The sequence below is a fragment of the Phragmites australis genome, chromosome 24, assembly GCF_958298935.1.
Source record: "Phragmites australis chromosome 24, lpPhrAust1.1, whole genome shotgun sequence".
Classification (NCBI taxonomy): Eukaryota; Viridiplantae; Streptophyta; class Magnoliopsida; order Poales; family Poaceae; genus Phragmites; species Phragmites australis.
Window position 1 is genome coordinate 4,163,308 of NC_084944.1, and position 14,455 is coordinate 4,177,762.

Consider the following 14,455-nt stretch of genomic DNA (forward strand, 5'->3'; position numbering starts at 1 on the left):
TGAAATATAGCCCTGCCTCAAGCCAGCGCCAAGCCGCCAACCGACGCGCCGCGCCATGGCCTCGTCCTCCCTCTTCGCCGCGGCGCGCCGCCTGCTCCGCCTCGGCCGTGGCCGCAGCGGGCTCCTCCACTCTCGCGCCGCCGCCTCTTCGACTCTCAGTAACAGCGCGGAGAAGCGACCGCCGCCGGCGCGGCCGCCGAGTCTGCAGTCCACGCTGTGGCCGCTGGGCCACCCGGGCACGCTCCTGGTGCCCGAGATCGAGAGGTGGGCGGCCAGGCCCGGAAACCGCCTCCGCGCCGTCGAGCTCCAGCGCGTCGTCAAGGAGCTCCGCAAGCGCCGCCGCCACCGCCAGGCTCTCGAGGTAGATACTCTTCTCTCCCCCTTGACCTCCCCCGTTGCTGGTTCTGGTTGGCGCACGGAAGGTGTTCGATGAAATGCTGCGGGGATGTGTGTTTGTCTTCTCGCTGATGCCATCCATGGCTTCATCCTGCACTTATGTCTGCAAATTTGTTGGTCACTCACGTGCGTGCAAGGTGCATGATGTAATGCTGAAACGGAAAGAGGAGAAATTTTGTTCTGTCAAAAAAGAAAAGAGGAGAAATTACTCGCAATCAGGGCATTCTGAAATGATGATCTGTTTCTTATCAATGCGATGCTAATTACATGAAATAGTTATTATTATTATTATTATTGTGAACAACATGGAAAGGATTGTAAGAAAGAGGGCAGTGTGTGCTATTGCTAGTTAGGAGTGTACAGAGGAGTTTACCCTGCTCTTTGGTCTATAGTTATGTGCACTTATGTGCTGACCAATGTGCATCCGCAATGCTGGTTGACGTATAGAATTCAGTACATGCCATGGCCATCATTGCCTCATAGCATGTAATTAGTAAATGCTTTTCCTCTGCAAGAAGCATTTATGTTCTAGGTCTTAGCGCTGCAGACTTGCTGAATGTAGCAAGTATGTGCAGTTTTTATGTATTCTTGGCATGCTTCATTAATCATTACTTTTCTTACTTTGCACAGGTCTCCGAATGGATGAATCTTAAGGGCCACGTCAAATTTCTGCCGAAGGATCATGCTGTTCACCTGGATTTGATTGGTGAAATTAATGGAGTTGGAGCAGCAGAGACCTACTTCAATAACCTGTCCGACAAAGATAAGACGGAGAAACCCTATGGTGCACTTCTTAACTGCTACACGCGAGAACTCCTGGTCCACAAATCCTTGGCCCATTTTCAGAAGATGAAGGAGCTGGGTTTTGTGTTCTCCACACTCCCCTACAACAACCTCATGGGCCTCTATACAAACCTAGGGCAGTATGAGAAGGTCCCTTCGGTGATGGCAGAAATGAAAAGCAATGGGATTGTTCCCGACAATTTTAGCTACAGAATATGCATAAATTCTTATGGCACAAGAGCAGATTTTTTTGGATTGGAGAACACCCTGGAGGAGATGGAGTGTGAGCCTCAAATTGTTGTTGACTGGAATACCTATGCTGTTGTGGCGAACAACTACATTAAGGGCAACCTAAGGGAGAAGGCATACTCTGCCTTACAGAAAGCAGAGGCAAAAATAGATAAAAGAGATTCGGATGCCTATAACCACCTGATTTCCCTATATGGACACCTGGGGGACAAATCAGAGGTCAAGAGGCTGTGGGCGCTCCAAATGTCGAACTGCAAGAGGCATATTAATAAGGACTACACCACTATGCTTTCTGTGCTTGTGAAGCTTGATGAGATTGCAGAAGCAGAAGCTCTGTTGAAAGAGTGGGAGTCTAGTGGAAATGCATTTGACTTCCATGTTCCAAATGTCCTGCTTATTGGATACCGCCAGAAGGACTTGCTGGACAAGGCTGAAATGCTGCTCGATGACTTCTTGAAGAAAGGGAAGATGCCTCCCTCAACCAGCTGGGCAATTGTGGCAATTGGCTATGCGGAGAAAGGTGGTGCTGCGAAAGCTTATGAGCTGATGAAGAATGCCCTCTGTGTATACGCCCCCAACAGTGGCTGGATCCCTAGGCCTTCGATGGTTGAGATGATACTAAAATATCTTGGAGATGAAGCAGAGCTCAAGGAACTCGAAACTTTCATTGATCTGCTTAAAGTTGCTGTGCCCATGAACTCGGATATGACCGAGGCTTTGTCAAGAGCTCGTGGGAGAGAAGAAAAGAAGGGTGAAGAGACGACAGAACCTCTAAGCTCAACAAAGGCGTGAGGATGTTGTTGCCCAAGCTCCTGATTATCAATGAAACGGCTCTTTAATCCTGCTGCTGTTTAACCCTACATACTGGATTAATACTTAGATATTGTCCTTCCTTCAATAGTTAGTTATTTTACTAAGAAAGAATTATGTTAGTTTTAGGGGTATCAAACTCTTAGTGTGGTATCTATTTAGTGGCATGTAACAGGACGTAGCGTTTGCCCAGTTCATGATTTTGTAGCATGGTACTAGCAGTTTCTGTCAAATGTTATTTTTCTTTCTTTAAACCTCAGCAGGAGCTTTGCCCTCCATTAAAAGTAGGGGAAATGAGTTACAGCAAAATAAATTGAAGTTTTGGGACGAACCAAAGCAGCATCAAACAAGGATAAAATTGCATGGTGATTGCTAAGGGGCAAAGCAACAGCACAACTACCAAAAGAACGGCCAGGTTGGACTTTTTCGTCACGTTAAAACACTCCAATCTCGCAGTGACCTCCTGCTGGATTACGAGGAAGACTTGATTTGCATTGAGGGTGACGACGTGTCGGGACGTTCTCCTATTGCGTTCTTTCCACAGGTTTGCACCCCCTCCATCTAGCCCCACGCCGTTCGACGTTCATCCGCTATGGCGCACGGTGGAGACTGTCCCTGTCCCCAGCTCGTGCAGTTCTTCTACCTGAATTGCCTATCTGCCCTTCTCGCCGTCGTCGCCGAGTCCAGAGCAGTCCCCGGAGCAGCGTCCACGGAATGCGTCCACGGAATGCAGTTTCGCAACAAGGTTCAGTACTAAGAAAGAAGGTACAAATTTCCAATGGCTTGCCTCTATCAAATATTAGATCATGTACAATCATATTTTTTTTATTTTATTCTCTTTCTGATTTTTCTCCTCGTTTTCATATTTTTTATTTTTTCTCATCTTTAATAGTTTCTTTTCGAAAGGAAAATAGGAAAAATACCGAGTAGAGGAAATGTGAGAGAATCATTTCGTGGATGAAATTGTGAATGAAAATTATTAAAATGCTGAAGAGAATAAAAATATTTTCGTAAACTAAACAGAACTAGAAGCTGTTAGAGATTCTGCTGTGAAAGTGCAAGGCCTGAGTCGGTAAAGATTCTAAGTCGTCGTGTGCACGCGCGCGCTGACGACGGCAAGAACGTGAGCCAGAGCCTGTGCGGGTGCACTGCAGCAAAGCTGTGCGAGAAGTCCGCAGGTTGTTGTGGCAATCGTGCATGAGGGCATCAAAACCCAGATTAAGGATATCTTTGGTGGTTATTTCCTATTGCTATTTTTTTTTTTAGTATATTTTTTTAAAAGTTATGTTTCTAATTTCTCATACATCACAATGTTTAAAGTTATCTATTATTTTCTCTCCTTTAAAAACTAGTTCTCTAAGATTTTCCTTTACGTAAACGTAAGTAAAACTTCCCTCCACATCAACTTTATCTTCACTTCCATCCACTTCTCTTCTCTCTACATATCACAATAATAAAAGTTAGCTACTATCTATAACTACTGGAGTTGTCTAAAAAAGCTAAAGGTGATGACTCGATAAAGTACGAGCATGGTCCGGATCGAGGCAGCCCTGATCGTATATAGCGCCGTCAGGATTTACAATCGAGTTGGCCCATCATACTGAATCCAGATTTCCTAACTTCAGGTATGAAGTCACAGGCGAATAATAAAACGTAAGAGAGGATGAACAGTGTCCCAACATCAAAATACTGTGGCAATGTTATTGTAGGAGTTTTGCATTTTATTGTTTATGATGTGTTGTAGCATCAAAATCTGATCTATCGCTTTATAATTCAACAGTGCATAACGATTTAGAGACAGGGTATCAATCCTATCGACACGGTGTTTGCACCTCGTCGCACCAAACCACCAATGCCCCCCCCCCCCCCCGGCTTGAGCTGATGTGAGCCACAGCTACGTGGCTCAGCAAGTAGCGGCTGGAGTGGTGTCTTGCTGTGTATTTTTTTACCTTGGTTTTTAAAGTTAGATTTTAACTATTTTTTTTTGATAAAATATATCATTTACGCGTACGTCTTATCCGCGTGTAGTATGCGTGAAAAACGTGGCTACGCGGAACGCGCAGGCGGCGGTCGTCGCGCGCGCGGGCCAGAAGCCGGCGGCGAGGCAAGGGCGTAGGCGGTCGGTGCCCTCGGGCCACCGCCGCGCCTCATGGCATGACTCAGCGGCTCCGGATCCGCTCTTCTGTTTCTCGTCGTCATGCCGAACGTCGAGCGACCTTGACGGCGATCGTGTTCCGAAGTGCTTGCTCGCGGAGCACCAGGTTATAGCTTCCCCTCGGACACGGCCGCGAGCTGTGAGAGAGTGAGCTCACTCGTAGCAATGCCTGACCATTGGTATTGCTGCAGCACTTTGCAGGGCGATGAGCATGAACTAGGGTACCCCCTGCTCTTCCATTTTTGCAAGGCGATGAGCAAGAGCTAGTGTACCCCCTGCTCTTCCAAAAAAATTTCATGGTGATTTGGAACGCATGCGGATGCAACTTTCTCGTGGCTTGACTGGAACGCATGCGGATGCTTTTTTTCTTCATGGTGATTTGGAACGCATGCAGTTGCAGTTATGAAGTGTGACACTGCCACATCCCTTGTGCAGAAGCTGGCGCGTTTCAGGGTCAACCTGGAACCGAACAAATATGTAGATGGGCAAAGATGATAACATGTGCAGTGCCCGTCAGAGAATATATCAGAGGCATTTGCAAGTCCAGGATTGTGAAACTTGCATTAGGAACCACCAGCAGTTGCACATATCCATCCCCATAAGGCCATATATAAAGAGAACATTTACAGTATACCATGATACTAAATGATGGAGAGTATCATTGTTGTGATCCAATCGTCAATTTTAGTAGGTATTATTGTAATTATCTTGATACCCTTAAGGGTAATTACGTCATTGACTGACCGGACTTCGGACTTTCGCCACCCATCATCGACCGACCGACGGAGGGTGAAAACCCTAATAAATGAAATGAACAGAATAAGTGAAAGCTTATCCGAAGAATAAACTAACATTTTGATCTTCCCTAATTAAACATATAATTTACAAGTTTATCATAGTTTTTTTTTCCAATCCTACCCTTATGATACCCATGATACTCTTTAATGATACCCATGATACTGATGGGCGATAGAGTATCATTGGGTCAATCTAAACCACCGGATGAAGAAAATGGACGGTATGCACTCATTTAGGTGTCCTGTAAAAGTCCTCTATATAAAAAGGTTTGCTCGTGCGTGCCATGCGTGCAAACAAATGTGAAGTGAGCAAGTGCACAAGATTATTCATCTGTATTTATAATTTTGGTGTCTGGAAAAACTTTCATAATCTTATTTAGTTGTAAACTTGTAATCATATATCACAGTGGAAATTAATAAACCACGTCAACTAGAGAGAGTATAAGATGCTTACCGGCCTCCACAGTGACGGGGTTCATGGTAGAGACGAGGAGGAGGCCATCAGGAACACCATGCAGAGAGGTAGAGGATGCAGCTGCTTCCCTATCTTCTCTCTTCCTATGGTATATGCGGTGAGCAATGAGACATTTTCAGGGCGAGAGGCTTTTTCTGAATCCTGACATGATCGAGGGGCTTAGGAGCTCATCTCGGTTCTGCCTAGCTAGCTCTTTTTTTTCCCACCCCTTGGTCTTGGTCCGTGCGAGCGGGGGGCATCAATGATGGTGCACTCGGCGCGGAAGCTCCAAGTACGCGGAGGCGCAGTGCTTGGTGATCTCGCTGGTCAGCTAGATCGGGCACGCCAGCATCGCCTTGATGCCCTCACCCATCTTCACCCTCCTGCCCTACTGGCCTCCTTCCACTCGAGCATGGTAATTGGATGTTGTTGGATGGACTTGGACTTAAAAGGCATGGATTGGAAACAATCCATTTAATTTTGTCTAAGTTTGGAGTGGACAATGGCCTTTTTTTAGTTGATTCCAATTCGACTTTTCTATTTGGATTTGGATGTGCATCCAATCCCACTTGTACAACGTCATGGGAGGAGAGCGGAGCAAGCAGCGCTCGGAACGCAGCGGCGCTCTGGTGAGCCTCGGCGTGACGCTGGGGATGCGTCCAAATACCAACTAGGGGTGGTCGTTATTCCGTATACCGACCATGAGTGGACGATATTTAAAATACTGACCACCCCAGACTAGCTCCGTAGCAGCCGTCTGATTAGACATGTGCGTCTCGGATTGGAAGGTGGATGTCACAACACATATTACGCTATTGCCATGCTCGTCTAACAAGAGAGACGAAGAAGAAGGAAGAAGTGGGCTGCAAGACCAGAGCGAAGAAGTGGACCGGGGCGGATGGGCTGGCGAACGAATTCGAAGGCCCAATAGCAGATACCCGAGCTCCAGTTGAACCCAGCGTTGAACCAGCTCTCGCACGTGTGATAAAGGCGGGACCATTACTTCGCAAGGGCGTGCTGGTTTTCATTGACGATATCTTGGTCTATACTCATACACTGTCGGATCATGCCCATTTGCACACAAGTGTTCTCTATTCTTGACACACATCAGCTTTGAAATAAAAGATCCAAGTGTTTATTTGCTCGGCAAAAACTCACTTATTTGGGCCATGTCGTGAGTGCGGCTGGGGTAGACTGGCAGCAAGAATATTCAAGCCATATGACAATGGTCTCGGCCGATGCTAGTCAAGGATGTAAGGATGTGGGAGGGTTTTTAGCCGGATATTATCTGAAATTTGTTCGTAATTTAGGAGTTATCAGTTGTCCCCTTACTGATCTATTGAAGAAATATGTGGGATTTCACTGGACATAATTTGAAGAAGAGGCGTTTTCATCTCTTAAACAAGCACTGATATCAGCATCGGTGTTGGCGTTGCCGGATTTCAACAAAATGTTTGTTGTTGAGACAGATGCTTCAGACCAAGGAATTGGCACCATCTTAGTGCAAGATAATCATCATTTGGCGTATTTGAGTCGAGCACTGGGACCCAAGAACCAGCAGTTATCAAAATACGAAAAGGAATGCTTGGCAATAGTGCAATATTAATGGTTGTAGAGCATTGGTGTGCTTATCTGCAAACTATGGAGTTTCATATTAACATTGATCAGCACAGTTTAGTCCATTTGCAGGACCAACGGCTGACAACCCCATGGCAATTAAAGGCACTGACGAAACTGCAAGGCCTCCAATATCAGATCATTTACAAGAAAGGGTGCGAGAACACTATTGTTGATGCTTGTTCCAAATGTACTCCTCCTTTAGTACTGACAACAATTTCTTCTTGTGTGCCAACTTGGATTTCTGAAATTATGGATGGATATCATGCCGATAAACATACCGGTGACATCTTTTCCAACCTTAGCATTGATCTATCAGTTGTGCCCAACTTTCAATTGCATGAGGGAGTTCTGAGATACAAGGGTAGGATATGGGTCGGCCGAAATCTGACAATATAGCGCAAAATCTTGCACGCTCTCCATACCAGTGCGGTTAGTGGACATTCAAGCATTCAAGTTACATACAGTAAGGTGCGCAAACTCTTTGCATGGCCTGGGCTTAAAAAGGATGCTAGAATGTTTGGCGATGGCTACACGGTCTACAAATAGGCCAAATCGGAGCATGTTAGATATCTTGGACTGCTCCAGCCCATGCCAGTACCTGACCAACCACAACAAGTCATTTCATTGGATTTCATTGAAGGCTTGCCACGCTCAGCGAAATACAATTGCATATTGGTGGTCATCGACAAGCTCACTCGGTACGCCCATTTCATTCCTTTAGCTCACCCCTTCATTGTGTGGCAGGTTGCACAGGTGTATCTAGCAAACATATAAAGGCTACATGGTTTGCCCCAATCTTTGATCTTGGATCGTGACAAGATCTTTACCAACATACTTTGGACGGAACTCTTCAAATTAGCAGATACTCAACTCGTCATGAGCTCGGCGTACCACTTGCAAACTGATGGCCAAACCGAACAAATCAATCAATGCTTGGAGACGTATTTGAGGTGTTTCGTGCACTCTTGTTCGGCACAGTGGCACTCTTTGTTGGCGCTTGTGGAGTTCTGGTACAACTCATCGCCACACTCGGCTTTGGGTTGTTCCCCCTTTGAGGCGTTATATGGCCATGGTCCATGCCATTTTGGTGTTCTGGATTCCTCAGTCTATGTGGATTCAAGCATTCAAGATTGGGTGTTAGGGCATCAACTGCGTATGGCACTGCTACGCCAGCACCTGTAGCGGGTCGCAAGACCAAAGCGAATAAGTGGACCGGGGCGGACGGGTTAGCAAATGGATTCGGAGGCCCAATAGCAGGTACTTGAGCTCCAGCTGGACCCAACGTTGAGACAGCTCTAGCACGTGTGATATGTTTCACGTTTTTTTTTAATCCCAAGTAGTTTTTTTTTCTGTTTCTACATGTAGGAATTTTTAATCAGTCGTTTTCTACATGGGCCTGAGATGTGCATCCACTCAACGCCCATTCACGTCCGCATTAATCATCATTAACGTGGGCATTAGTAGCATGCATGCTAGTTAGTGTCATGTGTGAGTTAATTAGTCAATTAGTGCTTCACTGTTTGTAAGACGTATGGTTGTGAGGTCTACTATTTGGCTTATAAATAAATGAGAAAATAGAAAAGCTATACCACGGCACAAAAATTCATGCGTGTTCTGCTCATGTTTGTGTGTATTCGGAGCATGTGTTGTCGATGCAAGTGTAGCTAAGTCGTCGTGAGCTCCTGGGAGCGCGCAGTCGAGGACTCCTCCGTGCCAAGGCCATTGTAGCTCAACGACACCTTCTTTGCGCTAGCCACAACATCGTGACGACGATGGCCGCAAGGTGGTCGTGTAGTGTGTCATCAAGGAGGCATTAGGTTTGATGGTCTATCCCACGCTCACATGAATAAACTACACGCTCATGATGTGGGTGAACCTGCAGGTGCAAGGCCTTTGGGAGGCAATCGAAGCTGACGGCGGTGACTACCACGACGATAGGTTGGTGTTGTCCGCCATTCTCCGCATCGTGTCATTGAAGATGTTGTCCACTCTTGCCATTGAGGACACCGTCAAGGATGCCTGGGACACGATCATGACGATGTGCGTCGGCGTCGAGCGTGTTAGAGAGGTGAACGCACAGAAGCTGCGACGCGAGCTTAGCGAGATCAAGTTCAAGGATGGTGAGTCTGTCGATGACTTCACAATAAGGATCACGAGCCTCGCCAACAACCTCTGAGTACTGGAGGACGAAGTTACTGATGTTAAGGTGGTGCAAAAATTTCTGCAGGTTGTTCCAGAACGTCTCCAGTAGGTCGCCATCTCCATCAAGACCCTCATTGATCTGAGCATGATCTCGATTGAGGAGGTGATCGGTTGCTTGCGTGTTGTGGAGCAAAGGTACAAGCTCGGCTCTTCAGGTGGCAATGGAGGGCAGAAGCTACTCCTCACTAAGGAGGAGTGGCTAGCTCGCATGAAGAAACACGATTGCGAGGGAGGATCCAATAGCAACGGCAATAGTAGCTCATATCGTCGTCATGACAAGAATCATGAGCGTGGCCACGACAATGGGTCGCATGACGGCAACACCATCACATCCGGCCCAGGAGGTGGTCAGGACAAATATCAAAACTGTGGAAAATTTTGCAATTTGGGCCAAGGATTGCCATAGCAAGCTGAAGCGGGCTGAGGCCCACCTGACATAGGGCGAGCCCACACTTTTGATGGCCAAGGCCTGTGTCACATTTCCCACTACATCCACTCTATAGTTGGTCGAGGTGAAAGTATTCACAAAGTTGGATCGAGAGGAGGACATCGATGATCGGATGTGGTACCTCGACACCGGTGCCATGAACCACATGACCGGGTCGCGTGCTACCTTCTCCGAGATTGACTCCGGAATCTGAGGCACCGGGGTGCAACACGATATTGTTCGCCTGCAAGACTGGTGAGCACCGCACGCTCACGGGGTATACTTTATTCCCCAACTCACCACCAACATCATCAGCATCGGCTAGCTTGATGAGAAAGGCTACCAGGTGTTGGTTGATGGCAATGTCCTACAGATCTAGGACTCGGATCGATGACTATTGGCTAGGATGAGGTGCTCCTCCAGTCAGTTGTACATGCTCATCCTCGACATCGCACGACCGGTGTGTTTTTCGGTAAGAGGCTCAAACGAGGCATGGCGTTGGCACGAGAGGTACGAGCACCTCAGCTTCCAATCCATACGCAAGCTCTCCAAGCAGGCCATGGTACGAGAATTGTTGCGGATTGATCACATTGATCAAGTCTGTGACGTCTACCTCACTGGGAAGCAAAGGTGAGCATCATTCCCCAAGCTAATGAAGTATCGCGCGAAGCACATCCTCGACCTTATGCATGGTGACCTCTGCAAGCTGATCACGCCAACGACACCAAGCGGCAACCGCTACTTCCTGTTACTGGTGGATGACTTGAGCTGCTACATGTAGCTCAGTCTTCTCACGAGAAAGGACCAAGCTCCAACAGCAATCAAGTGGTTCCAGGTCATAGAGGAGGTGGAGTCGGGATGGAAGCTCAAAATACTCTACACCGATCACAGCGGTGAGTTCAGTCGATGGAGTTTGAATACTACCGCGCCGAGCGTGGTGTTCAGCAGTAGCTCACGACCCCATATTCTCTGCAATATAATGGGGTCGTTGAGCACCACAATCAGACAGTGGTCGCCATATCCTGAAGCATGCTGAAGGCAAAGGGCCTCTCCAGAACATTCTAGGGTAAGACCGTCTCCACCGTCGTCTTCATCCTCAACCATACACCGACTCAGAGTGTCGATGGCAAGACTCCGTATGAGGCATGGCATGGCGTGCGGCCAGCATTGCACTTCCTCTGCACCTTCGACTGTGTCACTCATGTGAAGCCTCATTTGAAGAAGCTCGATGACTACAGCACTCTGATGATCTTCGTCAGCTATGAGAGTGGGTCCAAGGCATATCGAGTGTACAACCCCATCAGCAAGCGCGTGCACGTGACGTGTGATGTCGTGTTCGATGAATTGGCGCAGTGGAAATGGAGCTCATAGGAAGAACACGAGGTGAACGACGACGACCGCTTCACCGTGGAGTAAGTGGTCACTAGGGAGCCAATGTGCGACACGCGTATGAGCTACCCGGATCATGGCCGAACATGTTCTCTAGTGACACCTGCAGCTCTTTGTGATCGAGCACATCACACCACCCACGCATGACTCAAGGCTTTATGCAAATGCTGATGATGCTCCTCAGCGCTACCGCACCGTCGATAGCATTCTCGGTCCGATAATGCCATGAGGGTACGCACCACGCCAACTCGACCACGATGAGCTTCACATGATGCGTTGAGGAACCAAGCAACTTTGCTGAAGCAGAGCAAAGCGACAGCTGGTGGAAGGTAATACATGAGGAGATGGACTCAATTACTGACAATAAGACCTGGAGCCTTGTTGATCTCCCTGCAGGTCACCGCGCGATTGACCTAAAGTGGATGTACAAAGTAAAGCGCGGCGAGCATGGAGACATTGTGAAGCACAAGGCGCATCTCATCACCAAGGGCTACGTCCAGCGACAGGGGGTGAACTTCGATGAGGTCTTCGCTCATGTTACCCATCTGGAGACGATGCGACTCCTACTCACCATCGCCACACATCAATCCTGGGAGGTTCACCATATGGAGGTCAAGTCGGTATTCTTTAATGGTGATCTCTGGGAGGAGGTATACGTCGCGTAGCCACTCGGCTTCATCAACAACAAGAACAAGAACAAGGTGTTACATCTCCACAAGACGCTTTATGGCCTCCGCTAAGTACCGCGCGCATGGAACGAGAAGCTAGACGCCACTCTACTCACACTCGGGTTTCATCGTAGCATATCCGAACATGGAGTGTACAAGAGAGGTGAAAGTGGGAATCGAGTGATTGTGGGCATCTACATCGATGACTTAGTCATCACTAGCGACAACACCAGCAGCATCCACGAGTTCAAGGAAGAGATGAAGAACTTATTCCGGATGAGCAATTTGGGAGCGCTCAAGTACTACCTCGGCATCGAGGTGCAGCAAAGCCCGGATGGCATCAAGCTCGGGAAATCCGCCTACGCACAGAAGATTCTGGAGAACGCTGAGCTGATGGACTACAACCCCTGTCAGACTCCAATGGAGGTACGCCTCAAGCTCAGCAAGTCAAGCTCATCCCCGCCGGTCGATGCTACTCTCTACTGGAGTCTAGTCGAGAGCCTCAGGTACCTCATCCACACCCAATTGGACCTGACCTACTTAGTAGGGTACGTCAGCCGCTTCATGGAGGCACCATGTGAAGAGCATCTTGTCGCCATCAAGCGCATGCTACGCTATGTTGCAGGGACAACAACATTGGATGTTCTCTACACGGCCGAGAAGAAGAAGAGCGTGTGGCCATATCTGTTGGGCTATAGCGACAGTGACATAGCCAATGATATCAATGATAGGAAGAGCACCTCTAGGATGATCTTCTTCCTCGACGACAACCCCATCACCTGGCAATCGTCCAAGCACAAGGTGGTGGCACTGTCGTCCTACAAGATAGAATATATCACCGCAGCCTCCGCGACGTGCCATGGCGTTTGGCTGGCACGACTTCTGAGTGACATGCTCAGCTCAGAGCCTAGCGTGTCGGTCCTGAAGGTGGACAACAAGTCCACAATTTCTTTAGTCAAAAATACAGTGCATCATGATGAGAGCAAGCACATCGACACACATTATCATTATATCCGGGAGTGTGCGGATCAAGGCTTGATCGACGTTGAGTTCATCCGCATGAAGGAGCAACTGGCAAACATTCTCACAAAGTCTCTCACACGCGTCAAGTTTATGGAGCTCTGCGCGAAGATTGGCATCATCAACACCGAATAACTGCATCAAGATTAAGGGGACTTTGTTACACGTTTTTTTAATACTGAGCAGTTTTTTTAATTTCTACATGTAGGAATTTTTAATCAGCCGTTTTCTGTATGGCCTGAGATGTGCATCTATTCAGCGCCCATTCACGTCCGTATTAATCATCATTAACGTGGGTATTAGTAGCATGCATGTTATTTAGTGTCCTCGGTAAGTTAACTAGTCAATTAGTGCTTCGCCACTTCCGTCAAGGACAGCTCGCCCTCGACGGTTGAGAGATTGGCGACGGCCGGACGACATCCTTCTGGGAAGACTCCCGGGTGCCCATTGCCCCCCTGGTCGCCCTCGATGTTTCTCTTCTGTATTTGATGTGCTTTCTACCGGATTGGGGCACTCACCAAGTCACTAACATCACGGCTCTTCCGAGTTACCGAAGCTGATCTGGCCGCGTTGGACGAGCTGCCATCGCCTCCGTCACCCTGTCCGAAGAGCATGATGTGCGCTCCTGCCCCTTCGCCGATCAGGCCGGTGCGCGGCGCTCTGGTCCGCTGTACAAAGCCATTACTCATCATGGTGCCCGCTGTGCCTTCTTCGATTTCGTTTGGAACAGCAAGGCACCTCCGACTCCGAGGGTTCAGTTTTTCGGATGGCTGCTGGTTCGATCAGGGCCGTGTTCAGTTCAGCGCAATGCATACCTCCTGCGCAAAGCCATCGTCGACGCCGATACCTGCGTGCGAGGTCTTTCTGGTCCAGCATGGGTTTCTCACCTGAGGGCGCCGTCGTCGCTGAACTGTGGAACCTGCTCCGCCCTGCCTGCCCAACCGGGCAACTGGATTCCCAGACGCCCATTACCATGTATTCCTGCTCCTATGATGCAACTACTTCTGCCTGCAGGCTAGTGCATCTGCACAGCTAAGCCAATGTTGGTCAGAATTTAGTTCAAGACGTCTTCACAATCAACGGATTGAGTTTGCTTTTGAAATTTTGCTCGGGTGAGAAATATGTTATCATCAACCCCACGTAGCTGGTAACCTTGAGGAATCATCTAAATTTCTAAGAATTCTGAACTTTGAGGAGGCATTTTCACAGGATATGAACCGACAACAGGGATGTGGCGGTGTCACACTGCAGAGCGCCATGGGCAACTCGATTCACGAGGATTCACTTGCTTGCTTGTGTGTTTCCATGCCAAATTAGCTCGTTTGATCGGTCGGTGAGGTCGCTTACAGAATCTTATGATCTTGCTCCAGCCCAATACACCGACCGAGTTGACCAGTGTCGAACGACCGGTATCTAGCATTCAAATTCCGGCCACAGGAAAATCACAACCGTATCTAGATTCTAGCGTTCCAAATCACCATGAAA

General features: G+C 48.1%; 1 protein-coding gene across 1 annotated transcript; it reads left to right on the forward strand.

Annotated features, from left to right (window-relative positions):
- On the forward strand, window positions 1-2,497 carry LOC133907073 (pentatricopeptide repeat-containing protein At4g21705, mitochondrial-like). The gene is made up of 2 exons (XM_062349079.1): window positions 1-361; window positions 1,027-2,497. Exons 1-2 carry the CDS (start codon window positions 56-58, stop codon window positions 2,218-2,220), a joined length of 1,500 nt encoding a protein of 499 aa, XP_062205063.1. The 5' UTR covers window positions 1-55; the 3' UTR covers window positions 2,221-2,497.
- The last annotated feature ends 11,958 nt before the right edge of the window (window positions 2,498-14,455 follow it).